This window comes from Cantharellus anzutake, assembly GCF_015039405.1.
Source record: "Cantharellus anzutake strain C23 chromosome Unknown EI90scaffold_16, whole genome shotgun sequence".
Classification (NCBI taxonomy): Eukaryota; Fungi; Basidiomycota; class Agaricomycetes; order Cantharellales; family Hydnaceae; genus Cantharellus; species Cantharellus anzutake.
The window spans coordinates 148,361-166,594 of NW_024066966.1; the positions used below are offsets into that span (position 1 = coordinate 148,361).

General features: G+C 48.6%; 8 protein-coding genes across 8 annotated transcripts; 3 read left to right on the top strand and 5 right to left on the bottom strand.

Annotated features, from left to right (window-relative positions):
• Positions 1-483: 483 nt before the first annotated feature.
• On the top strand, positions 484-2,044 carry EI90DRAFT_3015018 (uncharacterized protein; the record flags this gene model as incomplete). Its single annotated transcript, XM_039056857.1, has 2 exons — positions 484-1,659; positions 1,718-2,044. 2 exons carry the CDS (start codon positions 484-486, stop codon positions 2,042-2,044), a joined length of 1,503 nt encoding a protein of 500 aa, XP_038917669.1.
• A 1,485-nt stretch (positions 2,045-3,529) lies between these two features.
• Positions 3,530-5,254, bottom strand: EI90DRAFT_487260 (uncharacterized protein). The gene is made up of 3 exons (XM_039067689.1): positions 4,989-5,254; positions 3,658-4,937; positions 3,530-3,605 (listed from the first exon to the last, which is right to left on the bottom strand). Exons 2-3 carry the CDS (start codon positions 4,901-4,903, stop codon positions 3,583-3,585), a joined length of 1,269 nt encoding a protein of 422 aa, XP_038917670.1. The 5' UTR covers positions 4,904-4,937; positions 4,989-5,254; the 3' UTR covers positions 3,530-3,582.
• Positions 5,255-5,356: 102 nt separating this feature from the next.
• EI90DRAFT_3015020 (uncharacterized protein) lies at positions 5,357-6,370 on the top strand (the record flags this gene model as incomplete). The annotated part of the gene is made up of 2 exons (XM_039056858.1): positions 5,357-6,210; positions 6,265-6,370. 2 exons carry the CDS (start codon positions 5,357-5,359, stop codon positions 6,368-6,370), a joined length of 960 nt encoding a protein of 319 aa, XP_038917671.1.
• Positions 6,371-7,807: 1,437 nt separating this feature from the next.
• On the bottom strand, positions 7,808-9,244 carry EI90DRAFT_3144995 (NAD-P-binding protein; the record flags this gene model as incomplete). The annotated part of the gene is made up of 9 exons (XM_039065216.1): positions 7,808-7,912; positions 7,974-8,141; positions 8,207-8,304; positions 8,362-8,410; positions 8,470-8,606; positions 8,678-8,832; positions 8,903-8,940; positions 9,027-9,104; positions 9,191-9,244. 9 exons carry the CDS (start codon positions 9,242-9,244, stop codon positions 7,808-7,810), a joined length of 882 nt encoding a protein of 293 aa, XP_038917672.1.
• An 824-nt stretch (positions 9,245-10,068) lies between these two features.
• On the bottom strand, positions 10,069-14,578 carry EI90DRAFT_3288239 (CRM1 C terminal-domain-containing protein; the record flags this gene model as incomplete). Its single annotated transcript, XM_039067100.1, has 21 exons — positions 14,397-14,578; positions 14,257-14,340; positions 14,077-14,178; positions 13,951-14,023; positions 13,789-13,895; positions 13,376-13,726; positions 13,186-13,320; positions 13,112-13,127; positions 12,671-13,062; positions 12,457-12,618; positions 12,329-12,404; positions 12,061-12,270; positions 11,842-12,008; positions 11,695-11,799; positions 11,421-11,637; positions 11,141-11,370; positions 10,923-11,070; positions 10,770-10,871; positions 10,590-10,718; positions 10,367-10,541; positions 10,069-10,342 (listed from the first exon to the last, which is right to left on the bottom strand). Exons 1-21 carry the CDS (start codon positions 14,400-14,402, stop codon positions 10,069-10,071), a joined length of 3,261 nt encoding a protein of 1,086 aa, XP_038917673.1. The 5' UTR covers positions 14,403-14,578.
• A 16-nt stretch (positions 14,579-14,594) lies between these two features.
• EI90DRAFT_3050340 (RNA-binding domain-containing protein) lies at positions 14,595-15,648 on the top strand. The gene is made up of 7 exons (XM_039059751.1): positions 14,595-14,715; positions 14,772-14,816; positions 14,871-14,992; positions 15,046-15,211; positions 15,257-15,413; positions 15,466-15,542; positions 15,595-15,648. Exons 1-7 carry the CDS (start codon positions 14,653-14,655, stop codon positions 15,628-15,630), a joined length of 666 nt encoding a protein of 221 aa, XP_038917674.1. The 5' UTR covers positions 14,595-14,652; the 3' UTR covers positions 15,631-15,648.
• A 185-nt stretch (positions 15,649-15,833) lies between these two features.
• Positions 15,834-16,395, bottom strand: EI90DRAFT_3121317 (uncharacterized protein; the record flags this gene model as incomplete). The annotated part of the gene is made up of 2 exons (XM_039063382.1): positions 15,834-16,144; positions 16,203-16,395. The coding sequence occupies 2 exons, from the start codon at positions 16,393-16,395 to the stop codon at positions 15,834-15,836; spliced, it is 504 nt and encodes a 167-aa protein (XP_038917675.1).
• Positions 16,396-17,473: 1,078 nt separating this feature from the next.
• On the bottom strand, positions 17,474-17,920 carry EI90DRAFT_3050344 (uncharacterized protein). Its single transcript, XM_039059752.1, has 2 exons — positions 17,657-17,920; positions 17,474-17,594 (listed from the first exon to the last, which is right to left on the bottom strand). The coding sequence occupies exons 1-2, from the start codon at positions 17,738-17,740 to the stop codon at positions 17,520-17,522; spliced, it is 159 nt and encodes a 52-aa protein (XP_038917676.1). The 5' UTR covers positions 17,741-17,920; the 3' UTR covers positions 17,474-17,519.
• Positions 17,921-18,234: the final 314 nt, after the last annotated feature.

Below are 18,234 nucleotides of genomic sequence, written 5' to 3' on the forward strand. Positions count from 1 at the left end.
GGGAAGTGGAATTCCACTAGTGGACATCTTGAGGACTCGATTTTCTGGCGACAAGCGTAAGCGCCATGAAACAAGTTGCTGAGGAGAGCGATAACTCGGCATGATGTCAATTATTATGGACCATGCCAACAGAGACCTGGACCTACATCCGGCTATACTCCAGGAACCATCCCCTGCACCTTGGTGCCCGGGACCGTGTGTGGAAGATCACACATTGCTACTGCACGACACGGTCACTTCATTTTCCACATCACATCCATGCAATATTGCAAAAAAAATGAGGAAAAACCCGTATCACTTTGGACAGGGGACTATGAGAATGAGTCTTTGACAGCTTGAGCTGTGTGTAGACTCGCGTCTTAACGGGGTCGAACAAGAGACTTTCGCTTTTAAATCCTCCAGCTGCAACGAGCGACATCGCCAGTAAGAACTGAATCACGCGGCCAACTCCGGACACTCAAGGCATTGCATCCCAACTTGAAGATGCCAGGACCACTGTTCACCGAACTGTTTTACCGCATGTCCAATGACGCCAACATATTACAGCGATATGTTCTCGGTTACGAAATCGGTACAGCTGCACCTATCTATCTCATATACAATACTGCAGCCCGCAATTCGTCCCGAAGGATGATCGAGGACGCCCTGGAACGCATGGATGCAGATTACGAACTCGTTCATGAATTTTCTCAAAAGATCAGCAGGATTGAACGTACTCTACGACGACGACGCGCCATACTCCACAATTTCCTTGAACCCGTGGCTGCCCTTCCTATGGAAGTTTTGCAACGAATCTTCCTTCATGCCATTCAGCCAAAGGAATATGTAGGTGGGAAGCATCTTCCTTCTCCTATCACCCTCAGCCAAGTCTGCTCGACATGGAGGCGTGCGGCTCAATCGTATCCCCAATTATGGACTGTGGTGCGACTGGAGCTTTGTAATCATTATTCCTACGTACCATACGCCCGCTATTCTAAAGGTCTCCCTTTAGAGCTTCATGAGCCTCGGAAACATTCCAGGGTTTCAATGATGCGGGGGCTGGGAAGCGATGAAGTCCAAGGTCGGATAACCGCGCTATCTTTGCCACTAGATCGAGAAGATGATTGGGACGCAATCATTGTCGATGATTCCAGCGATTTCTGGGAAGAAAGGGGGGTGTTCAACTGCGAGTCCATTGAACGCCTAGCTTTGTTCGCAATTCGTGACGAGGAAGATGCCCATCTTTATACGGAAGCTTTGGCGCATCTTCCATCACTCCGTCACCTCTCCCTTGACAACACTTTCGTTCTATTGTCCACCACTCAGCTAGCAAACCTTGTCACTCTCACTGTCTCCAACGCTTATATTGGTAGCCCAGAGCTTGTTAAGTTCATCAACGCCTGCCAGAATATTCAGGAATTGACCCTGGACCGCATACACATCCTTTGGGACAAGGACGAGGCCATCACTCGACAGGGGTCAATCACATTCCTCCATACACTTTCTGTTGGCTATCTAAACCATTCTGCTGCAAGATTTCTTGCCTCTTACGAGATGCCTCAGCTCCATAATTTTGCGCTGAGTTTAACGGACAATAAGGAAAATGACTACTGGGATTCTATTGATGTCACCTCTGGTGATGGTCATAATTTGAAGCCACTGCGCATGGTGAGGGACTTTGTGAGTCAACACCTCGGTGAATTCTCCTTACCAAATCACTCACCGCGTATCTGGTTAGATAGCAAATACACCGACGATCAAGGCTGTTGCCTTGAAAAGCGGAATGAAAACCGTTTCTTATGCCCTGAAAAAATTATGGCCCCATCCATCCCACCTGGGTCATGACAATCTCCCTAGCCTCACGCACCTCACCATTTCTCTTTTGAAGCGTCTTGGAGGACCTCTGGAGGACATAATCAATGTTAACGTCCTGATTAAAGCTCACTTGGAAGGCTATCAGGCGGTGTCAAGACCGCTTCAGAGGTTAACCGTACCCCGCTGCATATTTAAGGCTGATGTGAATTGGGTTCGAAGCCGGGTTCTAGAGTTGGAACTGACCGATTGATGACGGGGCTTTGGCTTTGAGTGGTATGTGCTATAAGACCATATTGCCAATGAAACATTATTGCAATTGTTCTCTTCCACCATATCCAGCCACTCATTTCAAGACGAGCTAGTCAACGAGCTCTCACAGCCCCATCTCCTGTCGAGTTAGCCTTGGCCGGACACTTTGTCAGCCAGTGGCAATGAGCAGATCCCGCATTGCACAAGGATTGTCTGTAATGATACGGTTTGTAGGGGTCGAATTGTGTAATTGTTTGATTGATGATGTCAGGGTGTGTTCACAGTGTGAAATAAATAAGGTCTCTTATCCTCTTTCTGGCCCCTTTCTCTCCACTTTGTTGCATTGCGAATCAAGGACCTGGTGGTGACCTTGTGTGTTTGTTGCCCTCACTTTCCTTGGGGACTCTGCGACCCTGGCCCTTACCCATCCAGTTCTAGTACTACGCTTCAACACCTTTTCCTGAAATGTATCTGTATTTTTCGAACAACAGGCACTTTCGAGGGACGTTAGTGGCTATGATGAACCGAACCGAACGACGGCCTTCAGCACAATCCGCCTGCCCCTGGTTTTTACGGTGTATCCTTTCTCGAAGAACCTCTTAAATTTTTAACTATCAGGATATCAGGACTAATCCACACCCCCTGACTACAGCAACATCGTCGCATACGTGCACCCACAACGGGGAGAGCACAGCAAGAGCCGGAATCAGCAGATGGCTCGGACACAGCAACGAACTCAACACCCCTACTAACCAACAACGGCGCAGAAAAGGCGGGACCAGTAGTACTTGCATGGACGTGTTAGCTAACACTCTTCACAACCGACTCTTACTAACGTACTTGAAATTTGACCATTTGGGGACTATGCATGTATGTAAAAATTCCAGAAGATTCAAGGCACTGTTGGCGGGTAAGGACAGGGACATTTTCTGCCGATGTTAAAATCCTCGGCGCGGGTCCGTTGGGTCCGGGCGCAGTGTTGGTGGGTAACAACCTGGGGGCTACCTAAGGTCTTCCGCCATGTTCTTGAGTGTTACGTTGCTGTCACCCATGATCCATGAGCCTTGATAGGTCAAAACCGCGAACGACTCATTGGCCAGCAGTCTGCATTAAAACCTCAGATTGTATGTACTGCCTATCGCCAATCCAATAGAGGCACCGAACTAGATCTAATCATGAAAAGCGCATGTATCACAAGGTGTGGCATACTCATCCTCTGGAAGCGGGAAGTCCTCGACATGTTCCCATCTATCAACAAGTTGCTCAAGCCAGGATTTACCGGTTGGAAGCAGATTTCGGGAGACAGACAGTTTTTCGATCCCAAATCCGAACTCTTTTCGCTTTTTCAGGATTTGCTTAAGTATTCGGGGACCAAAGCCAGGACCTTCGTCCTGTTGTAAATCAAGGGGTGGATCAAATATCAGGGTAAGATGACTGAGTTTTGGGGCCGGGATACGTGAGCTGTGCAATGGCAGGCAGACTAGAAGTTCCAAGATGATCCTTAACCAGGATGCAGACCTCGTTCGAAATCGAAGTCCTCTAATTTGTGACGCATCTATGAGCTACATGTAAATCGGTTCAACTTCATGAGCAGTGATTCCGGGAATGGCGCACTTACGAAAGTCCTGAGACGGAGCAAACCCCTTTCGGGGGTGTACGTAGGTTCTGGAATTGGAATGTACCAGTCCGTTTCGACTTTCTCACACCCCGAGGCAAAATCGATTGCCAAGTCGACTAGATTTGGAGCATGTATCTCAGTGAAGAGATGGTCCAGGATCGTTAAGTTGCGAAGACCAAGTTCCAGCGTGTGTAGCTTCTCAAATATTATCACCGTAGGGGGTTCCCTCCGCATCGAGACCTTTACAGAGAGGTGCAGATGTTCAACGCCCCGGCTAACCTGATAAAGTTGGAGCATCCTCCTGGGGGTCATATCGAGTGAGAGTGAGAACTTGAAAGTTGACAGGTACGGGAGGGTAGCCGGTACGCATCCAATATCTATGCCACTCAGAGCCAAAGAGCGGATCTCCCTCAGTTTATGGAGCCCGTGCGGCGTGACCCCGTCGAAATACGGGTCTACACACAGCTCAAGCTGCCGAAGATTCTCACAGTCCCCTATCCTAGGTGATGCGACTTGATGCTCATCATTTTCATTATGTTGGATACGATGATGATGGGAAATGACTCTTTTGGCGTCTGTGTTGCGCAGCAGCAACGTGGGATCTTTAACTGTCGACGGTCCCCGGGTGTCAAGATGTAGGGGAAGATCCTTGGAGTATAGAATGTAGGGGTTACTAGGTCCAAGTCTCTTCCCGTGAGTATCCCGGATTATGGTCCATAGCGACGGACATGATTGGGCAGCACGGCGCCAAGTGGGGCACACTTGACTGAGTGCTAGGGGTTCGATATATTCCAAGGGACGGCGCCTGGTGGATCGAATTGCGAACCGAAAGATCATCTGAAGAACCTCGATAGGCATTGCTGCGACAGGTTGCAAAGAAGTGCGCAGGCGTGCGCGTCGAATTCGAAGCGTGGCCTCGACTTCCTGAATGATTTTCAAGAATCCAAAGACAATTTCGTAATGTGCGTCCAGATGCCCCAAAAACTGCAAAGCAGCCTCTCGCTGGGAATGACGGTCGGAAGGATTGTAGACAGTGAACAAGGAAAAGGGGTAGTCGTCCGGCATCATTGTGCTGTTGGGTTGAAAGTGTCCTCGCAACGTATGTGCATCTTTTGAGATGCGGGAGAGGAGATTTTCTACCTCTAACATCTGAATCTCTAGAGAGAAGTACGAATGTGTTGGCTGCGGTGATGCAAGGCAATGGCTGCTGGCAAGAAGAGCCCACAACAAATCGATGTCCATGCCATAAAAGGGAATTACAACGTTCTTCCCTGTCCTAAACGATGTGTCGGGAAAACTGACCAAGAAAGGTCAGATCAGCACTTACTGATGATGACGATGATGAATCTTCAGTATCGGAAACTAGTTCTGTACTTTAACACCTTTCACAGCTGATGTTTACTAGCTTGAATTTCGGGCGTGTGGGAACTCCACACTGTAAAAATTCTGCCAATATCGAATCCTCGATGTATCATAACGTTGGGAGCGGGTGCTAGAGCTTTCGTTCTGGTCCACGCTTCAATCGGATCCGTTACGTCAGGGCGCACTTTCGGCGGGTGACTCACAACGTCACAACGTCCCTGATTGAATGGAAAAAATGACCAGGTCCTCTGAAATGCATTGAACGGAACCCAGGGTCCTTTGCGTCCCATTCAGTGGACATTAGCCTAGCTGAGAGACGCACCCCTTCAGTCGATGAAGACCTTTCCAAGTGAAATACTCGCGTTAGTGTTGCAGGATGTCTGCAAGCTGGACGACGATGAGTTTGAATTCGCACATAGATTCAACTCGAAACCACCCATCTCTACCACACGCACAGCTGCCCTGCTTGTTTGCAGAAGGTGGAATTGCGTAGCGCGTTCGCCCATTTATTTCACAATCATACTGTCTACCGTTACGCAGGCCCGCTGCCTCGGGCGTACCTTGAGTGACCAGCCATATCTTGGAAATTATGTTCGGAAGTTGCTCTTCAACGGCGGATTTGGTGCAACGGCCCACAGAATACTTCAGGCGACTCCCCATATCACGCATCTCTGTCTCTCCTTAGCGATCCGCTCCTCGGACAGCACCCGAGGTCTCTGCAAAGCCATTCAGTACATTCAGCCTCGTTCTGTGAGACTGAATGACTCCAATAACGTCCACAATAACACCCACAGCCGGGCTCTTGTTGCCGCCATCTGTTCTTGTATGAAGGAAAAATGGGTCAGGCTCGTTGAGTTTCGGTTTCCCTACGATATTCTTTGGGCTTGGAAGGAGAAGGACGACAATCAGCATCATCTCCTCGAGGCAATGTACAACGCCCCGTTCCTTAACATTGTGCACATGCCTGCTCCATATAGTCCCGACGCTCTCCTTCCACTTCTCACCAAATCAAGCCTGTCTGCGATTTATAGTGAGACGCCTTTTGGTCTTATCGCGGGGCATCATATCAGAGGTACAATCGACCAGCTTCCAGTGCAGCGACTAGCACTCTGCCACAAGATTCACTTCCCTCTCCCTGGGCCTTGGGGTCCTACCCGTCCTCACGAAACTCTACAAGCTGACTCAAAGTGAGTGAGAAGGTTGTTTGAGGACTTTTTCTGCTTCCCTGAACTCTGCCTTAGTAACTTGAAGCTCATGTTCCGAGTCGTGCCACCAATTTGTAATGGCTTCTGTAGTGATTCCCACTACTCTGTAGGGGCTCTTGTAAATTTTTCGGTCTCGAATTGAACGCAAAAAACGACGGGGTCTTCTATTATTGCAAACTCCTTCACAACTTGGGGTCCTCAAATTGCGCTTTTATTCTTCCGTTCCTCTTTTCAATCCATAATGGACGAGAGACGTTGGATTATGTGTGACTCCATTGCGGACGAATGCGGTGTGTGCACAAAATCGTGGCTTTTTTGTGAACGGTTTGTACTCATCCAAATACATGTCTTATCGAGCGAAATGAGTGGCGGGTTCTGCCGCGTCGAGCGGCGATCACCAGTCATACCAGGCTACAAAGTGGTCGACCAATGTGAGAAAAGTTGTGTAGACTGAGGGTGAAGAGTGAGGGGAAGAAGCAGCCTTCCGACTCGCGAAGAAGGGATTCGGCAAAAGCGACGGACTCAGGAGGGCACGAAATTTGAGCGTTTCGAAGTGCTGGGCGAAGATGTGTGACGAGGGTGCGGGAAGTGGTCGACTTGAGACTTTGTGGAAGGCTTCTGCAAATCCAAGCATCAATAACCGCTGGCCTCGAAGCGCCAACCGGACTGAGCATGAAATGGTTCCAGAAGTTCCAACATACAAGTGCAATGGCTCGCCAGACGGTGCAAACTTACGCTATCGCACTCGCAGTTCGTATCCCAACACCGTCCCTCGTTACTCCGTCGCCATCAATAGCAGAGTTAACGGCTTGGAAGAAAATCATCCGAAGGACTTCGGCAGGCAAAAAGCGCCACAACGTGCCTACATTCCGCCCGCCCCCTGCAAAGGACCATCCTTACCCCTCGATTGATCTGGGCGCGTTGCGAATTGAGTATTATGTAGATCGTAACAAGGCGACGCGTGGGTTCAGAATCCAAGATGTTGAAACTTAAACTTTCATTATGCCGTGTCTCATCGGCTAGGAATGTGTCTGCAGCTTCCCGCGCTAGCTTACGCAAACCGTTAAGATATGTTGTGGGCGCTACGCCGGTGAAGGACTCGATAATTGAATGGAGACTGTTCTGACACGCGCCACACGCATCACTGGTATTGTAATTTACACCCTCGCTCGGATAGACTTAGCAGTCCCTTCAGGGCCAAGAAGGCCGTCCGGTCAGACGGCGCTATCGCACTGGCAGAAAATCATGATCGGCTCACTTCAGCCGCGAAAATTGAGTGGAGTCTCCTTTGGCACGCGTCACCATCACAAACGCACGTTGGCAGTCTCGCTTATTTTCCAGACGCCCCAGATCAAGTCGGATCTCCATTTCAGGCAACTCGGATCAGTACAACCGCGATCTTGTTGGGATAGGCTGCCTCATTTTCCCGCACAGAGATCTCAGAGGGTCGCTCCATCGGCAGGCTTTAACCGGAACGTTCTGTGACAAAACTGATGCATGGAGGTCTTACAGGACATGCACAACACAGCGTTCTCGCGCAGGCAGGATATCAATCACACGCCACCTTTCATGTCGCTATTTACATCTTCGCTCGAATAGATTTAGTAGCCCCTTCGGGGTCAAGAACGCTGTCTGGATAAGGAAGGGATCCCTTATTGGTGTGCATTGCACCTCCATCCACGGCCTGGTCACCAAACGCATAAGCACCATAACGTTTCAGGGGCGATGGGTTAATCAATACTTACGATGATTTGTCCAGTCACCCAATTGGCAGCTTCCGAGAATAAGAACACTGCTGTATTCGGGACATCATCTAAGCCACCCTGGCGCTGAAGCGGTACAGAGCGAGTGATAGCATCCTTCTTGCCCACTGGTGTGAGACGGTCCATTCCCTCTGTTCCCAGAATTGGGCCCTACATGCATGAGTGAGGCATTTCAAAGGTCAACAAAGAACACGATGTATGAAATCAGAGCTTACCGGAGCAATTACATTTGACCGGACGCCACGAGGACCCTCCTCTACGGCGAGGACATTCGACAAGGCATCGACACCAGCCTTCGCCGCTGAAACGTGGGCTAAGGCGGAGACGCCCTCAGTTGGGCGTACACAAGATACGTTCCAAATGACTATACCTTGGTAGGGGGTACCATAGTAATGAAGAGTAGCGCTAACATGAATATACTGACAAATTCGCCAATTAGCAAGGAGAACATGGTGATGAAGGCTACCAAGATACTAACCGAACCACGGGTTCTTCGGACATGGGGAAGGGTGGCTTTGATCGTATTAAACGTCCCTAGCGTGTCAATCCTAACGACAGTAGCGAATGCATTCTCGGAAAGACCAGAGATCGGCGCCAGAAAGTTCCCGGCGGCCCCTGCCCCCCGGAAGATAAACGGAAACGAGAATAAACGTTCATCCAAAAATGCATAAAGAACAGAAGCGTACCACATATCACAAAGTCGATTTTCCCAAAGGTGTCGATACACTTTTTGGCAGCTGCCTTCAGCTGTTCAGGCTCACGAACATCTGCTTGTGCAAAAACGCATCTCTGGCCTGTCGCATTACTAAGTTCCTTGGCAGCAGCTTCGCCCTTATCGACCCTATCCAACACAGTGGGGGTGAGCAATGTCTGTCCGTCCGTCCGGATCTCCACGCTTGCCACCGACTCACTTTCGGCCGATGATAATGGCGTCGGCGCCATGCGACATCTGAATGTAACGATATGAAGAGGTGTCGGCATGAAATGAAGTCATTGTCGGTGCCACCAGCCCTCCCACTGAGAATGAACACTCACAATAGACTTAGTCATGGCCTTGCATATCCCAGAAGGACCTCCAGTGCAAAACAAAACTTTCCCCTCGAAAATATCTTTCTGTTTTCCACCGTCGGCGTGAACACGTATTGTGAACGTCTCGTCAGCACTCATGGCCGGTGCAATTGGATCATTCGGAGACCCACCTTGAAGACCTCAGTGCTTTTGATTGGTGGACGAGGGGGTATGGCGACCGACATGGTTGCTCCGGAATGCTGACTTTGAGAGATACGGGCGAAGGAGAGGTAAATATAAAGCCTAGGTAAGAGTGTTGGGGCTTCCGCTTCTTATGGGCTATGTGTTGTGGCTTGTGTACACGGAGGAAGATATGACATATTTGGAAATCAATTCCGGCATCCAAATTAATTGAACCGGTAGGATCAAATTCACCATTAAAATGCTATTTCGACCAAGACCCCAGCTAGACGTCTACGTTTGCGAAAATTGCGTACACTGTACAGAGGAACCGAAATGCTGCGACAGTCCCCACCGGCTGTAGAACCCTTGGTATAGAAATGTGTATGATACCTGGGCCTGTAGGCCGGGTAACCACTCCCGAGTGATACCGGCACGTTAAATATCCGGACAACACACACACGGTCCCTGTTTGCTTGTGCGCAGAATAAATTACGCATTGAATCCTCCCCGGTTAGCTTCTGTGAAAAGCCCAGGTCGAAGAGTCGTTCGTGTGTGCTCATGATGTTCATAAAATCGGATGACATTCGTTATTCATCTTAGCTTCATAATCTGCAATGACACCTCCGGCAAATGATGGTGCGACAGAGTCGGACATCTTGTGGTCATTCGTTTAGAGTAATTACAAGTAGACTGGAATTGATATCAGGGAGAGGCTGCTTAGTAAAGGCAAGAATAAGCCAATGGCCTTCAGATATAATTAAGGCAAACCGTATCACCGAACAGGATTGGATCAAACGAGCATGGTTAAAAACATTCTGGACGTTGCAAGACCAAAGAAACTAAGGGACAGGGGTGTGGGGTGAAGGGAGGTGCTTGATCGTCCATCTCATAGATCTTCGTCTTCTGGCCGGATCTGCGAAGGCTTAAGCATGCCAGGGATTCGTGATGCGGCTTGAAGCTCAGCCTCAGCTTTGAGTTTTGCTTCAGCCTCCTTTTCGTCAATGAAAAGATCTGCATTATCTCCCGAGAATTCCTTCAATTGCACCAAGAAATCTCGTAGTGCTAACTTGAACTTGTTGGGGTCGCCGTGGAATTCGGCCATTTGTAACACACATGCTTGCACTTGAGCGCTTTGGGGTGATGAGGATCCAGGTGACAGCCTTGAATGAGTGTCTACCACTTACTTTGCAAGGTGTGGGAAGGCCGTCTTCAAAAGGTTGGCGGTGTACATTTTCAAGAACTCCTGATTGGTCATTGATGAATTCCCGACAGTTGCAGGATCAAACAGGGGGGCATTGAGTTGGCCGGTCATTACTAATTGGAACATCCGCGCAAGAACGATACTTTGCTGTTTGAAACCTAACGGCGAATGAGTGATTCACTGTCAGCGAAAATACTTAGGCTTACCGCTCTTGTGGTCAGTGTCGGTGAGGACGAAGAAGATATCTTGAAGCAAGCTCAGGAAATACTGCTGGAAGAATGCGTTCGAAATATTCGGTTCGCTAACTGCGAAGTTGTCTATTATCTCGTTCGCGACTACACAGCGAGTCAGGCTTCTACCAAAGCGCAAATGATGCCAACACTCACGTCCAAGACCAATCTCCGAAATATCACGCATCGTGTGTTTAATGGCCCACACAGCACTATCCATAATAAGCTTAAACTCTGCCGGCGGTAACGTCAGGAGGGCTAGAAAAGGGATCAATGTCTGAGTACAAAGACATCATCATCGAGACAGACCGGGGAAACATTTCAGGTTGATAGCCCGGAGCAATTTGAAGAACGCCAGTCGGTGCTCAGGGTACTCAGAGAAATCTTCACTAATCATGGATAAGGTACTTTGGAATACGGCGTCAAGGATGGCTGGTATTTGGGGGGTAAGGAGGCTCTGGAGGACGAAGCGAGGAGCAAGGAACGGTAAGTGGCTGAACATCAAGGTTGAACTGAAATGGAGTTACTTCTAATTTCGAGACAATCGTAATCATGACATTAAGCACCTCTGCGTCACGAGCTGGGGCAACATTCCGGTTGTAATCGTCCAGAATGGCCTCGAACAAGGCTGGCATTAGGTTTGTGTTTGCGGACTCGAGGTCTTCAGTGTTGCTGACATACACATCCACAAGTTTCAAAACCTCCTTTTTAATGGTCCTTAGCGAACGGACCTTTGGGGTCTTGGTAGCAACAAGCCCTACATAAGATGTCAGTAATTGACAGGACAAACGCCAACGCGGACTCCACCTTGTGTTGCAACAGTCTCACTAATGATGGAGCTAACGGCTCTGTACAAGCCCAGCATGTCCATATATATCCGTCCTAATTGAGGTGTGAAGAATTGGCCGACACTCTTTGCGGCGGATACGTTGGTCTTCAACACATTCGAGAGAATCTTTAGATTCTCCGTGTTACTGAGTACTTCTACCCCTCCGCTGGCAGCTTGCGCCATTAAAGAATCCCACTTTGCGATACAATGGGTAAACGGGAAGGTAACAATTGCGCCAACTCTACGACTCACGGCATTATTAGGCATCTCCATGAGTTTGGCGACTAATTTATCCTGAACAGGCTTGTTCGGCTGTGCAGAGATCATATAACCCACGGCTTCGTAGAAGGTGTGAACCTATGTGCATTAATGTCAGCAAATGGCAAGAAACGATTCAACAAATGCAAAGCTTGCCTGTGCTGGTGACAAGTCGACAGTGGTTCTATGCAGATTCCTTAGAAGCTCGTCTATAAAAGGCTCGACTTCGCCAGCCTGCTGCATGACAAAGTGCCGACGACACTTCTGCGCTATCTTGATGAACGTATCACATGCCATGTCCTGGACACCTACGTCCCATTTTCATCAGGAATAGATCTCATCCGTGATTTAACAGCGTACCTTCATGTGTTTCGTGCATGAACTCGAATAATTTGTTGACCACTGTTTTAAGGAACTTCCAATGGGCTTTCAAGAATCGTGGATACTGGCCGACAATGTACATGATGTTGGATGCGACAACAGCCTTGTTGTCCTTCCCTTTTTTCATTTCGGTGAGCCCTAGAAGATCTTTAATCACAGTGACAAGAAATCGTTTCTCCGTGTCCTCATCTGCACAGAATGCAACAGATTAAGCAAAACCCAAAATGCACGGATGCTCGCTGCGTACTCATGGCGCCGGCTATTGAACCAATGGCCCAGCATAAGGTGTTGATATTGTTCCATGACCATTCGGACCCATCCACCTGAAACGCAAGTGTGAGTGTTAAATTCCGCAAAGTGAACGCATTAGCGGACCTGTTTTGCAAGCTTATCCAGAAGGATATTTTCGGTGTCCACAACGTCCAAGTGCGTCAACAATACCAACACCAGTCGCATTTGCTTGTACAACACAATGGTATCCACCTCCTTCAGGAATTCGCGAACAATTTCACCTTCGTCATTTTCCACGATCAAGACCTTAAGAATGGAGTACGTAAGCGCGGGAGACTAGAATAGAAGGGTGACGCACCTCTTCTGGTCTGACCATCTTCTCAATCATGACCAGTCGCAGGTTCGAGAGAACATCAGCATAGATGTTTTTCCTCAAGTTCACCCCCATCGGTACACCGGTAGATACACCCAAGTGGATACTGACGATATCAGCCATGGGAAGACTCTGTATCTCATCGTAAAGCTCCGAGACGAGCTTGGACCAATATTCCAAACAGATTTTAAATATTTCCCGCTCGTCGACTGTGGAAATCTTGACCATGTAGAGATGAGCGTTGAGGAGGACATCATTGTGTTCCCTATTTTCGATAGCTCGAAGATGATTCCCGAGGAAGTTGGACAAAAAGAGAGCCAGATTGAGAATAAGCTCTTGATCGCGGTCACCAGAGCTAGCATAGGCGCGGGCAATATCTATTTCGGATGTCAAAAGAACCTATTCTGGTTGATTCAAGAGCATTACCTGTTGACGGCGGAATCTAGAATGAAAAGGATTGAGATCGCCGAGTCAATGTGACAAGGGACAAGACGACCGACCATTTTGTTCACAGCAGTCATGACCATGGTAAACAGGATGACGAATTGGGGGTCGTACTCAGGACCAACGGTAAGAGCTGCTATCTCAGACAAACATTTGAGAGTGATGTTACGGAACTCGGGGGGTTCGAGGAACTACCACTTGATGTTAGGACAGTGGCAGAAGAAGCTAGATTCATCAGACACTCACACGGTTAAGCAATTGATCAATGATGGAAGTTTCAAAGATAAAGCCCAGCGGAATCCAGTTAAGGAAGCGGAGGAGAGTCTCCAGTGTCTTCCGAATAAGTGAGGGTTTCTGCGCTTTCTCTAAGACCTCCAGACACAACTGGAAAATATCGCTGAACTCTCCGCATAGAGAATTTTTCAGATTCTTGATTTTCTCTTGTGTCATGGATTCAGCTGAAAAGTCGAAGATCTCCTCGGACAACAATCTCAAGATAACCATGTTATTTTCACACAAAGATAGCGAGGTTTTCGATGACGCGACAATCTCCGTGATGAAAGTTGGCCAATTATGGGGCCACTCTTGCTTTAAGATCTGAGGAAATGACAACCCTGTAAGTAATCAAGCATCGCGGGATGTGATCAGACACGACTGACCTGAACCAGCAAAAGATTTAGCTTGTCCAAATAGACCTTCTGCCGCCGCATGCTCTCTTCGTCTGCCGCTACGCTTAAAGTGGTGGTTACGACGAAGTTCCTGATACCTATTTTTCGTTGTAAGGTGGAAAATATGAGCGATAATGGCATTAGGAGAGTTACCTTGCCGCTGGTCCTCCGGAACGGCTTTCCATCGTGTTTGAACAAGTTTGTCCAAGATACTGAGTCCCAAGTACTAAATCCGTTATCACAACCTGATTCGAACTAGGAGAGAACATAGTGGTTTACTTTGTTCTGTGGAACTTGGGTTCGCTCGATGATCTCCGGAACACGTTGCCACGCGTCAGGGTGCTCCTGAAATTGTGTCATTATCTGTTGGGCCCTTTTTTGCTAGACAAGTAAAACATGAATGGTAAAGAATGAGTTAGTAGCGCGCCTAAAATCCTCCATAGTCTGCGTTGGGCTGACCTCGTCTCCAACACGGAAATAGAGCGCGTTGGCGACTTCATCCAAAAGCGCCACATCTGTTTCCTTTGAGAAGTCGAGAACGGCCTTAAATTCGAGCGTTAGTACCTAGATCGGATGAAGATGGAATCAAAAACCCTTGCCTCCATGAAGATGAGTAATCGAATTCGTTAGGTTACGAGAGATGTCTCGATATCCAAAGAACAAGGAGTGGAGATGTTCGATAAAGTATCAGACACGAGAAGTCACGAGTGGCAGCGGAAAGAGGTGAGGAAAACAAGATAAACGCGTCTCCGACGGAAGAATATGCTGCCACTGAACAAACCTTAAATTCAACTCAAGGCAATTACCGCTAACTTGGTTTCTTGCAGCACTCGACTCATAACTCATTATCCCCTCATGGCTCACGTAGTCGCTGCGCTAGACTTGCCTTCGAATTACAGAGATTCACAAGCTCGGCATGTTCGTGAAGTTTGCAAGGAGAACAGAACACCGTGCTCAATACAGACTTGCTGCAGCAAAGAGATACGAACGAGCTGCTTTCCCACTCCAGCACACTCTATGTACCATCCCCATCATCTCCAAGCCCGATCCTCCTTTAACCGAGCCATGTCTAGATAGGGAACTTATCATTCTACACCACGGAAGAACAAATCTACGAAGTGTTTGCAAAATGCGCCAAACCTGAAGACGGTGGTGGTGTTAAACGAATCATCATGGGCCTCGACCGTAACACAAGGTATGAGATATCTCCGCATGGGCACCGTGACCGCTCAACCATCCTACATTCAGAACACCTTGTGGTTTCTGCTTCGTTGAATTCTACACCCATGCCGAAGCACTGGCTGCATTGAAGTATATCAGTGGAACAAAACTTGACGAGCGTATTGTTAGGTGCGATCTAGACACAGGTTACACCGATGGCCGTCAGTTCGGGCGAGGCAAAAGTGGTGGCCAGGTACCGGCTTCATTGATTCATGTATCACTCTAACGACGCGTCTAGGTACGAGACGAACACCGCACTGACTATGATGCTGGTCGCGGTGGATGGGGGGCGCAGGCGCAACGAGAAAGATTGCGGAAAGAGCTTTACGCGGACGCTTCAGATGCCCCTGGAGCAGTTGCCAGTGGAGGTGGCAATTGGGAGCATGAAAGACATGGTAAGTAGCCAGAAGATAGACGTAATGCCACTAATCCCTTCCACATCTCAAGGCAATGAGTCACCAGATGGGAAACCCCTCAAACGCGAGCGCGATGAGGACGAGGATGATCTTGACGAAGTTGGGCGGGTAAGTCTTCTCATCCCTCCGACAGCATCAGAACTGGATATATTCGCACTAGTCACGCCGATTGCGGATTGAGGGGGAGGAATCATAGGTTATAAGATCGTGCATCAACTTTAATATAATATCTGTGCCCGAACAGGTTGGGTTTCCCCTAGGGTTGCCGTCATGTGGTACAGTCTCACTAGTCTATGGGCTTCTGAGACCGAATCCAGGTGTACCAGCCACCTGGTCATTCCAGTCGTGTCCCTGCGAAGCCGTGAGGACACCAGAGCCTTTCCATCAGCGTGAAAAGACCTACATAGGAAGTCTTATGATTGACCCATCAGAGGAAACCAACTGGAACTGTTCGGAAAGTAACGCGTCCTTCAGACTCGCGTTTGAAAGTCCCTTCTTTAGCCCCTTTAGAATGACTGTTCTCCCTCGATTCTGTAGCGATTTAAGCGCATCTTCATCGTCTTGGTTGAGCATTCGTGAATAAGCGTGAAGGCGATAGGTCGCCAGCTCCGCGTTGTCTAAGCGTTCGGCAGCTTCGCGAGCAAGCCAATTATGTGTGAAGTGAAGGCTGGCCTTTTCAGCAAACCGATAACGATTATATCGCATCCGAACTAGCACACACGGATTCATGTATAAGAAGGGCGCGTCATTTTGAAAACCATGCCTCACCTTCGAACCCTTCGTCAACTTGATGCTTCGCTGCCATACGTCTTATGTCTGCGGGAGTGGCATGGGGAGGCAGACCTACTAGCTGGACGACAGTTTTCCCAGCGGTCTTCGAGACGGGGCTCTTCATATCCTTCTTGGTCGTGTGAATCCCAGAAAGTTCCGCGATCTGGCTGACATATGCGGCCGAACGCATACCCCTGGTGAGTAAAACCGACCCATTCCTGGGAGACACCAGACACGATCGCAGACAGCAGAAAAACATTGTGTGGAATTAATTATTCGCCGAGCTTTGTTTGAAGCCCTATCAGGTGATGGTGGGACTCTGAGAAAGCGATAGGATATGTGAACACTGCCCTTATTCCTGCACTCATGTTTAGAAAAACTGCCAGCCCTACCGCAGACCTAGGCAAGATACCAGCCTCTGTTGGAATAGGCCGCGAACCCTCACGACGTACGTTAAAGAGAGGCCTACCCACGACGGTGGGCTACATCCACTGACGTGCCTAGATAACATTTATAAAGAAGACCTTCCCTGGCCCCTTCATATGACAGGAAGCCTTGTGCTCACACCTTCTCCTAAGGGATATTGTCCTGAATGCTCTGAAACTCGATCGGTGCGTCTGGCAGTAGACATGCCCAACGGTCGCACCATATAGGTACTCTCACAACACCGAACCCGCACACCCCATGAAAGCTGTACTGCCATCAGGTTGCGTTGGATAAGGATCATTCAAAAGAGTTGAGGGAGAATTCTTTCTCCTTTCCATATGCCCCGCCTACATAGGGCTGAAACTGGCTCTGTAGCCCCTTCCAATTGTCTTGGGGTGCCTCATGCATTTGCTATTGGAAGATCCAACCATTTGATGTCTCCAGTGGAAGCGATCCTTCGTCCGCAGACTGATCGAATCTTCCAAATGATCCTCTGGACAGCGCCTCTCAATCAAAATCACCCATACCCTGTCTATTGTTCTGGTCAGAAAAGCTGGTTAGGGACCCAAAAGAATTGAGTCGAATTTCAAATCAAGGCCTGGTAGACCATTTTGGCCACATCCAACTGTAGCTGACCGACCGCCGAAACGTACCTCGGCGTCGGGTCAAACAATCAAATCTGCGCAATCCATGAACACACAGTGATACGCCCGATTCTCAGCGGACTCATTCATGTACACACTCTGATGTCCGTCACCAGTGCTCAGCCGCTCATCCCCTTGGAATTGTACAAGCTTGCCATTCGCCCAGGATATGTCAAAACAAAAAATAAATTCAAATGCATGTGTAAAATCTTTTGCCTCGTCTCATACACATCTTAGCCTTGTATCATGGTTGTCCTAGAACTACGAGCACAGGGGTATAGAAGGCTCGTAGCAGAAGCACGTATGAAACGCAAAATTGCTGCCTGGCATACATGGAATTGTACACAATGGGAATGAAACACAGGAAAAAACGCGCCGGACGGCGTGAACAGGAAAGATGATCATAAGGGTGAGAGACATAGTAAACACTAGAAGAAAGGGGTGATCATATCCGTTAATTTCCATCTCCAACAAGAAAAAAAGAGAAGCGTCTAAGGGGGCAAGTGAGAACCAGCTGCAACTGCTATAAAAATATAGGAAGAAACTGCGAGGCAAGAAGCACCAACGGGAAGACGGCAAAAAAAAGGAATCAGGCTGCTAGAAGAGGGAAAAGAAAAATGTAACTGTCTACGCGGGATCTCAGACACAAAATGGACAGTGGAAGGCAATGCGTACGGTTGTTGCACGCTCAAACTCAGTACGAAGAGCTGGCGTGGAGAGGGAAATAATAAGAAAGCGGGAGCAACTTGACGTCGTGCTGACTGCGACTCTCGTACGAAACGGTATTAGGAGTATTGTAGAAGGAAACTGACCGATTGGGACCAAGCAGGTTAGGTATCGCAGCGAGGGTGCACGTATAGAACAGGAATCACGTAGGATAAGGGAACAAGCAGGAGTCAATAAATGGAAAAGATTGGACAGCCGGACAGGGTTCACGTCTGCCCAATCAAATCAGGGTA

Coding starts and splice junctions, on each gene's coding strand:
- EI90DRAFT_3050344 (XM_039059752.1), bottom strand. CDS start 17,740: ATGGAAATTAACGGATATGATCACCCCTTTCTTCTAGTGTTTACTATG. Junction 17,595..17,656: donor TCATCTTTCCTGTTCACGCC/GTCCGGCGCGTT, acceptor TATGCCAGGCAG/CAATTTTGCGTTTCATACGT.
- EI90DRAFT_3050340 (XM_039059751.1), top strand. CDS start 14,653: ATGGCTCACGTAGTCGCTGCGCTAGACTTGCCTTCGAATTACAGAGAT. Junction 14,817..14,870: donor CCCACTCCAGCACACTCTAT/GTACCATCCCCA, acceptor AGCCATGTCTAG/ATAGGGAACTTATCATTCTA. Junction 15,414..15,465: donor TTGGGAGCATGAAAGACATG/GTAAGTAGCCAG, acceptor CCACATCTCAAG/GCAATGAGTCACCAGATGGG.
- EI90DRAFT_487260 (XM_039067689.1), bottom strand. CDS start 4,903: ATGGACATCGATTTGTTGTGGGCTCTTCTTGCCAGCAGCCATTGCCTT. Junction 3,606..3,657: donor CCGTCTCAGGACTTTCGTAA/GTGCGCCATTCC, acceptor ATTTACATGTAG/CTCATAGATGCGTCACAAAT.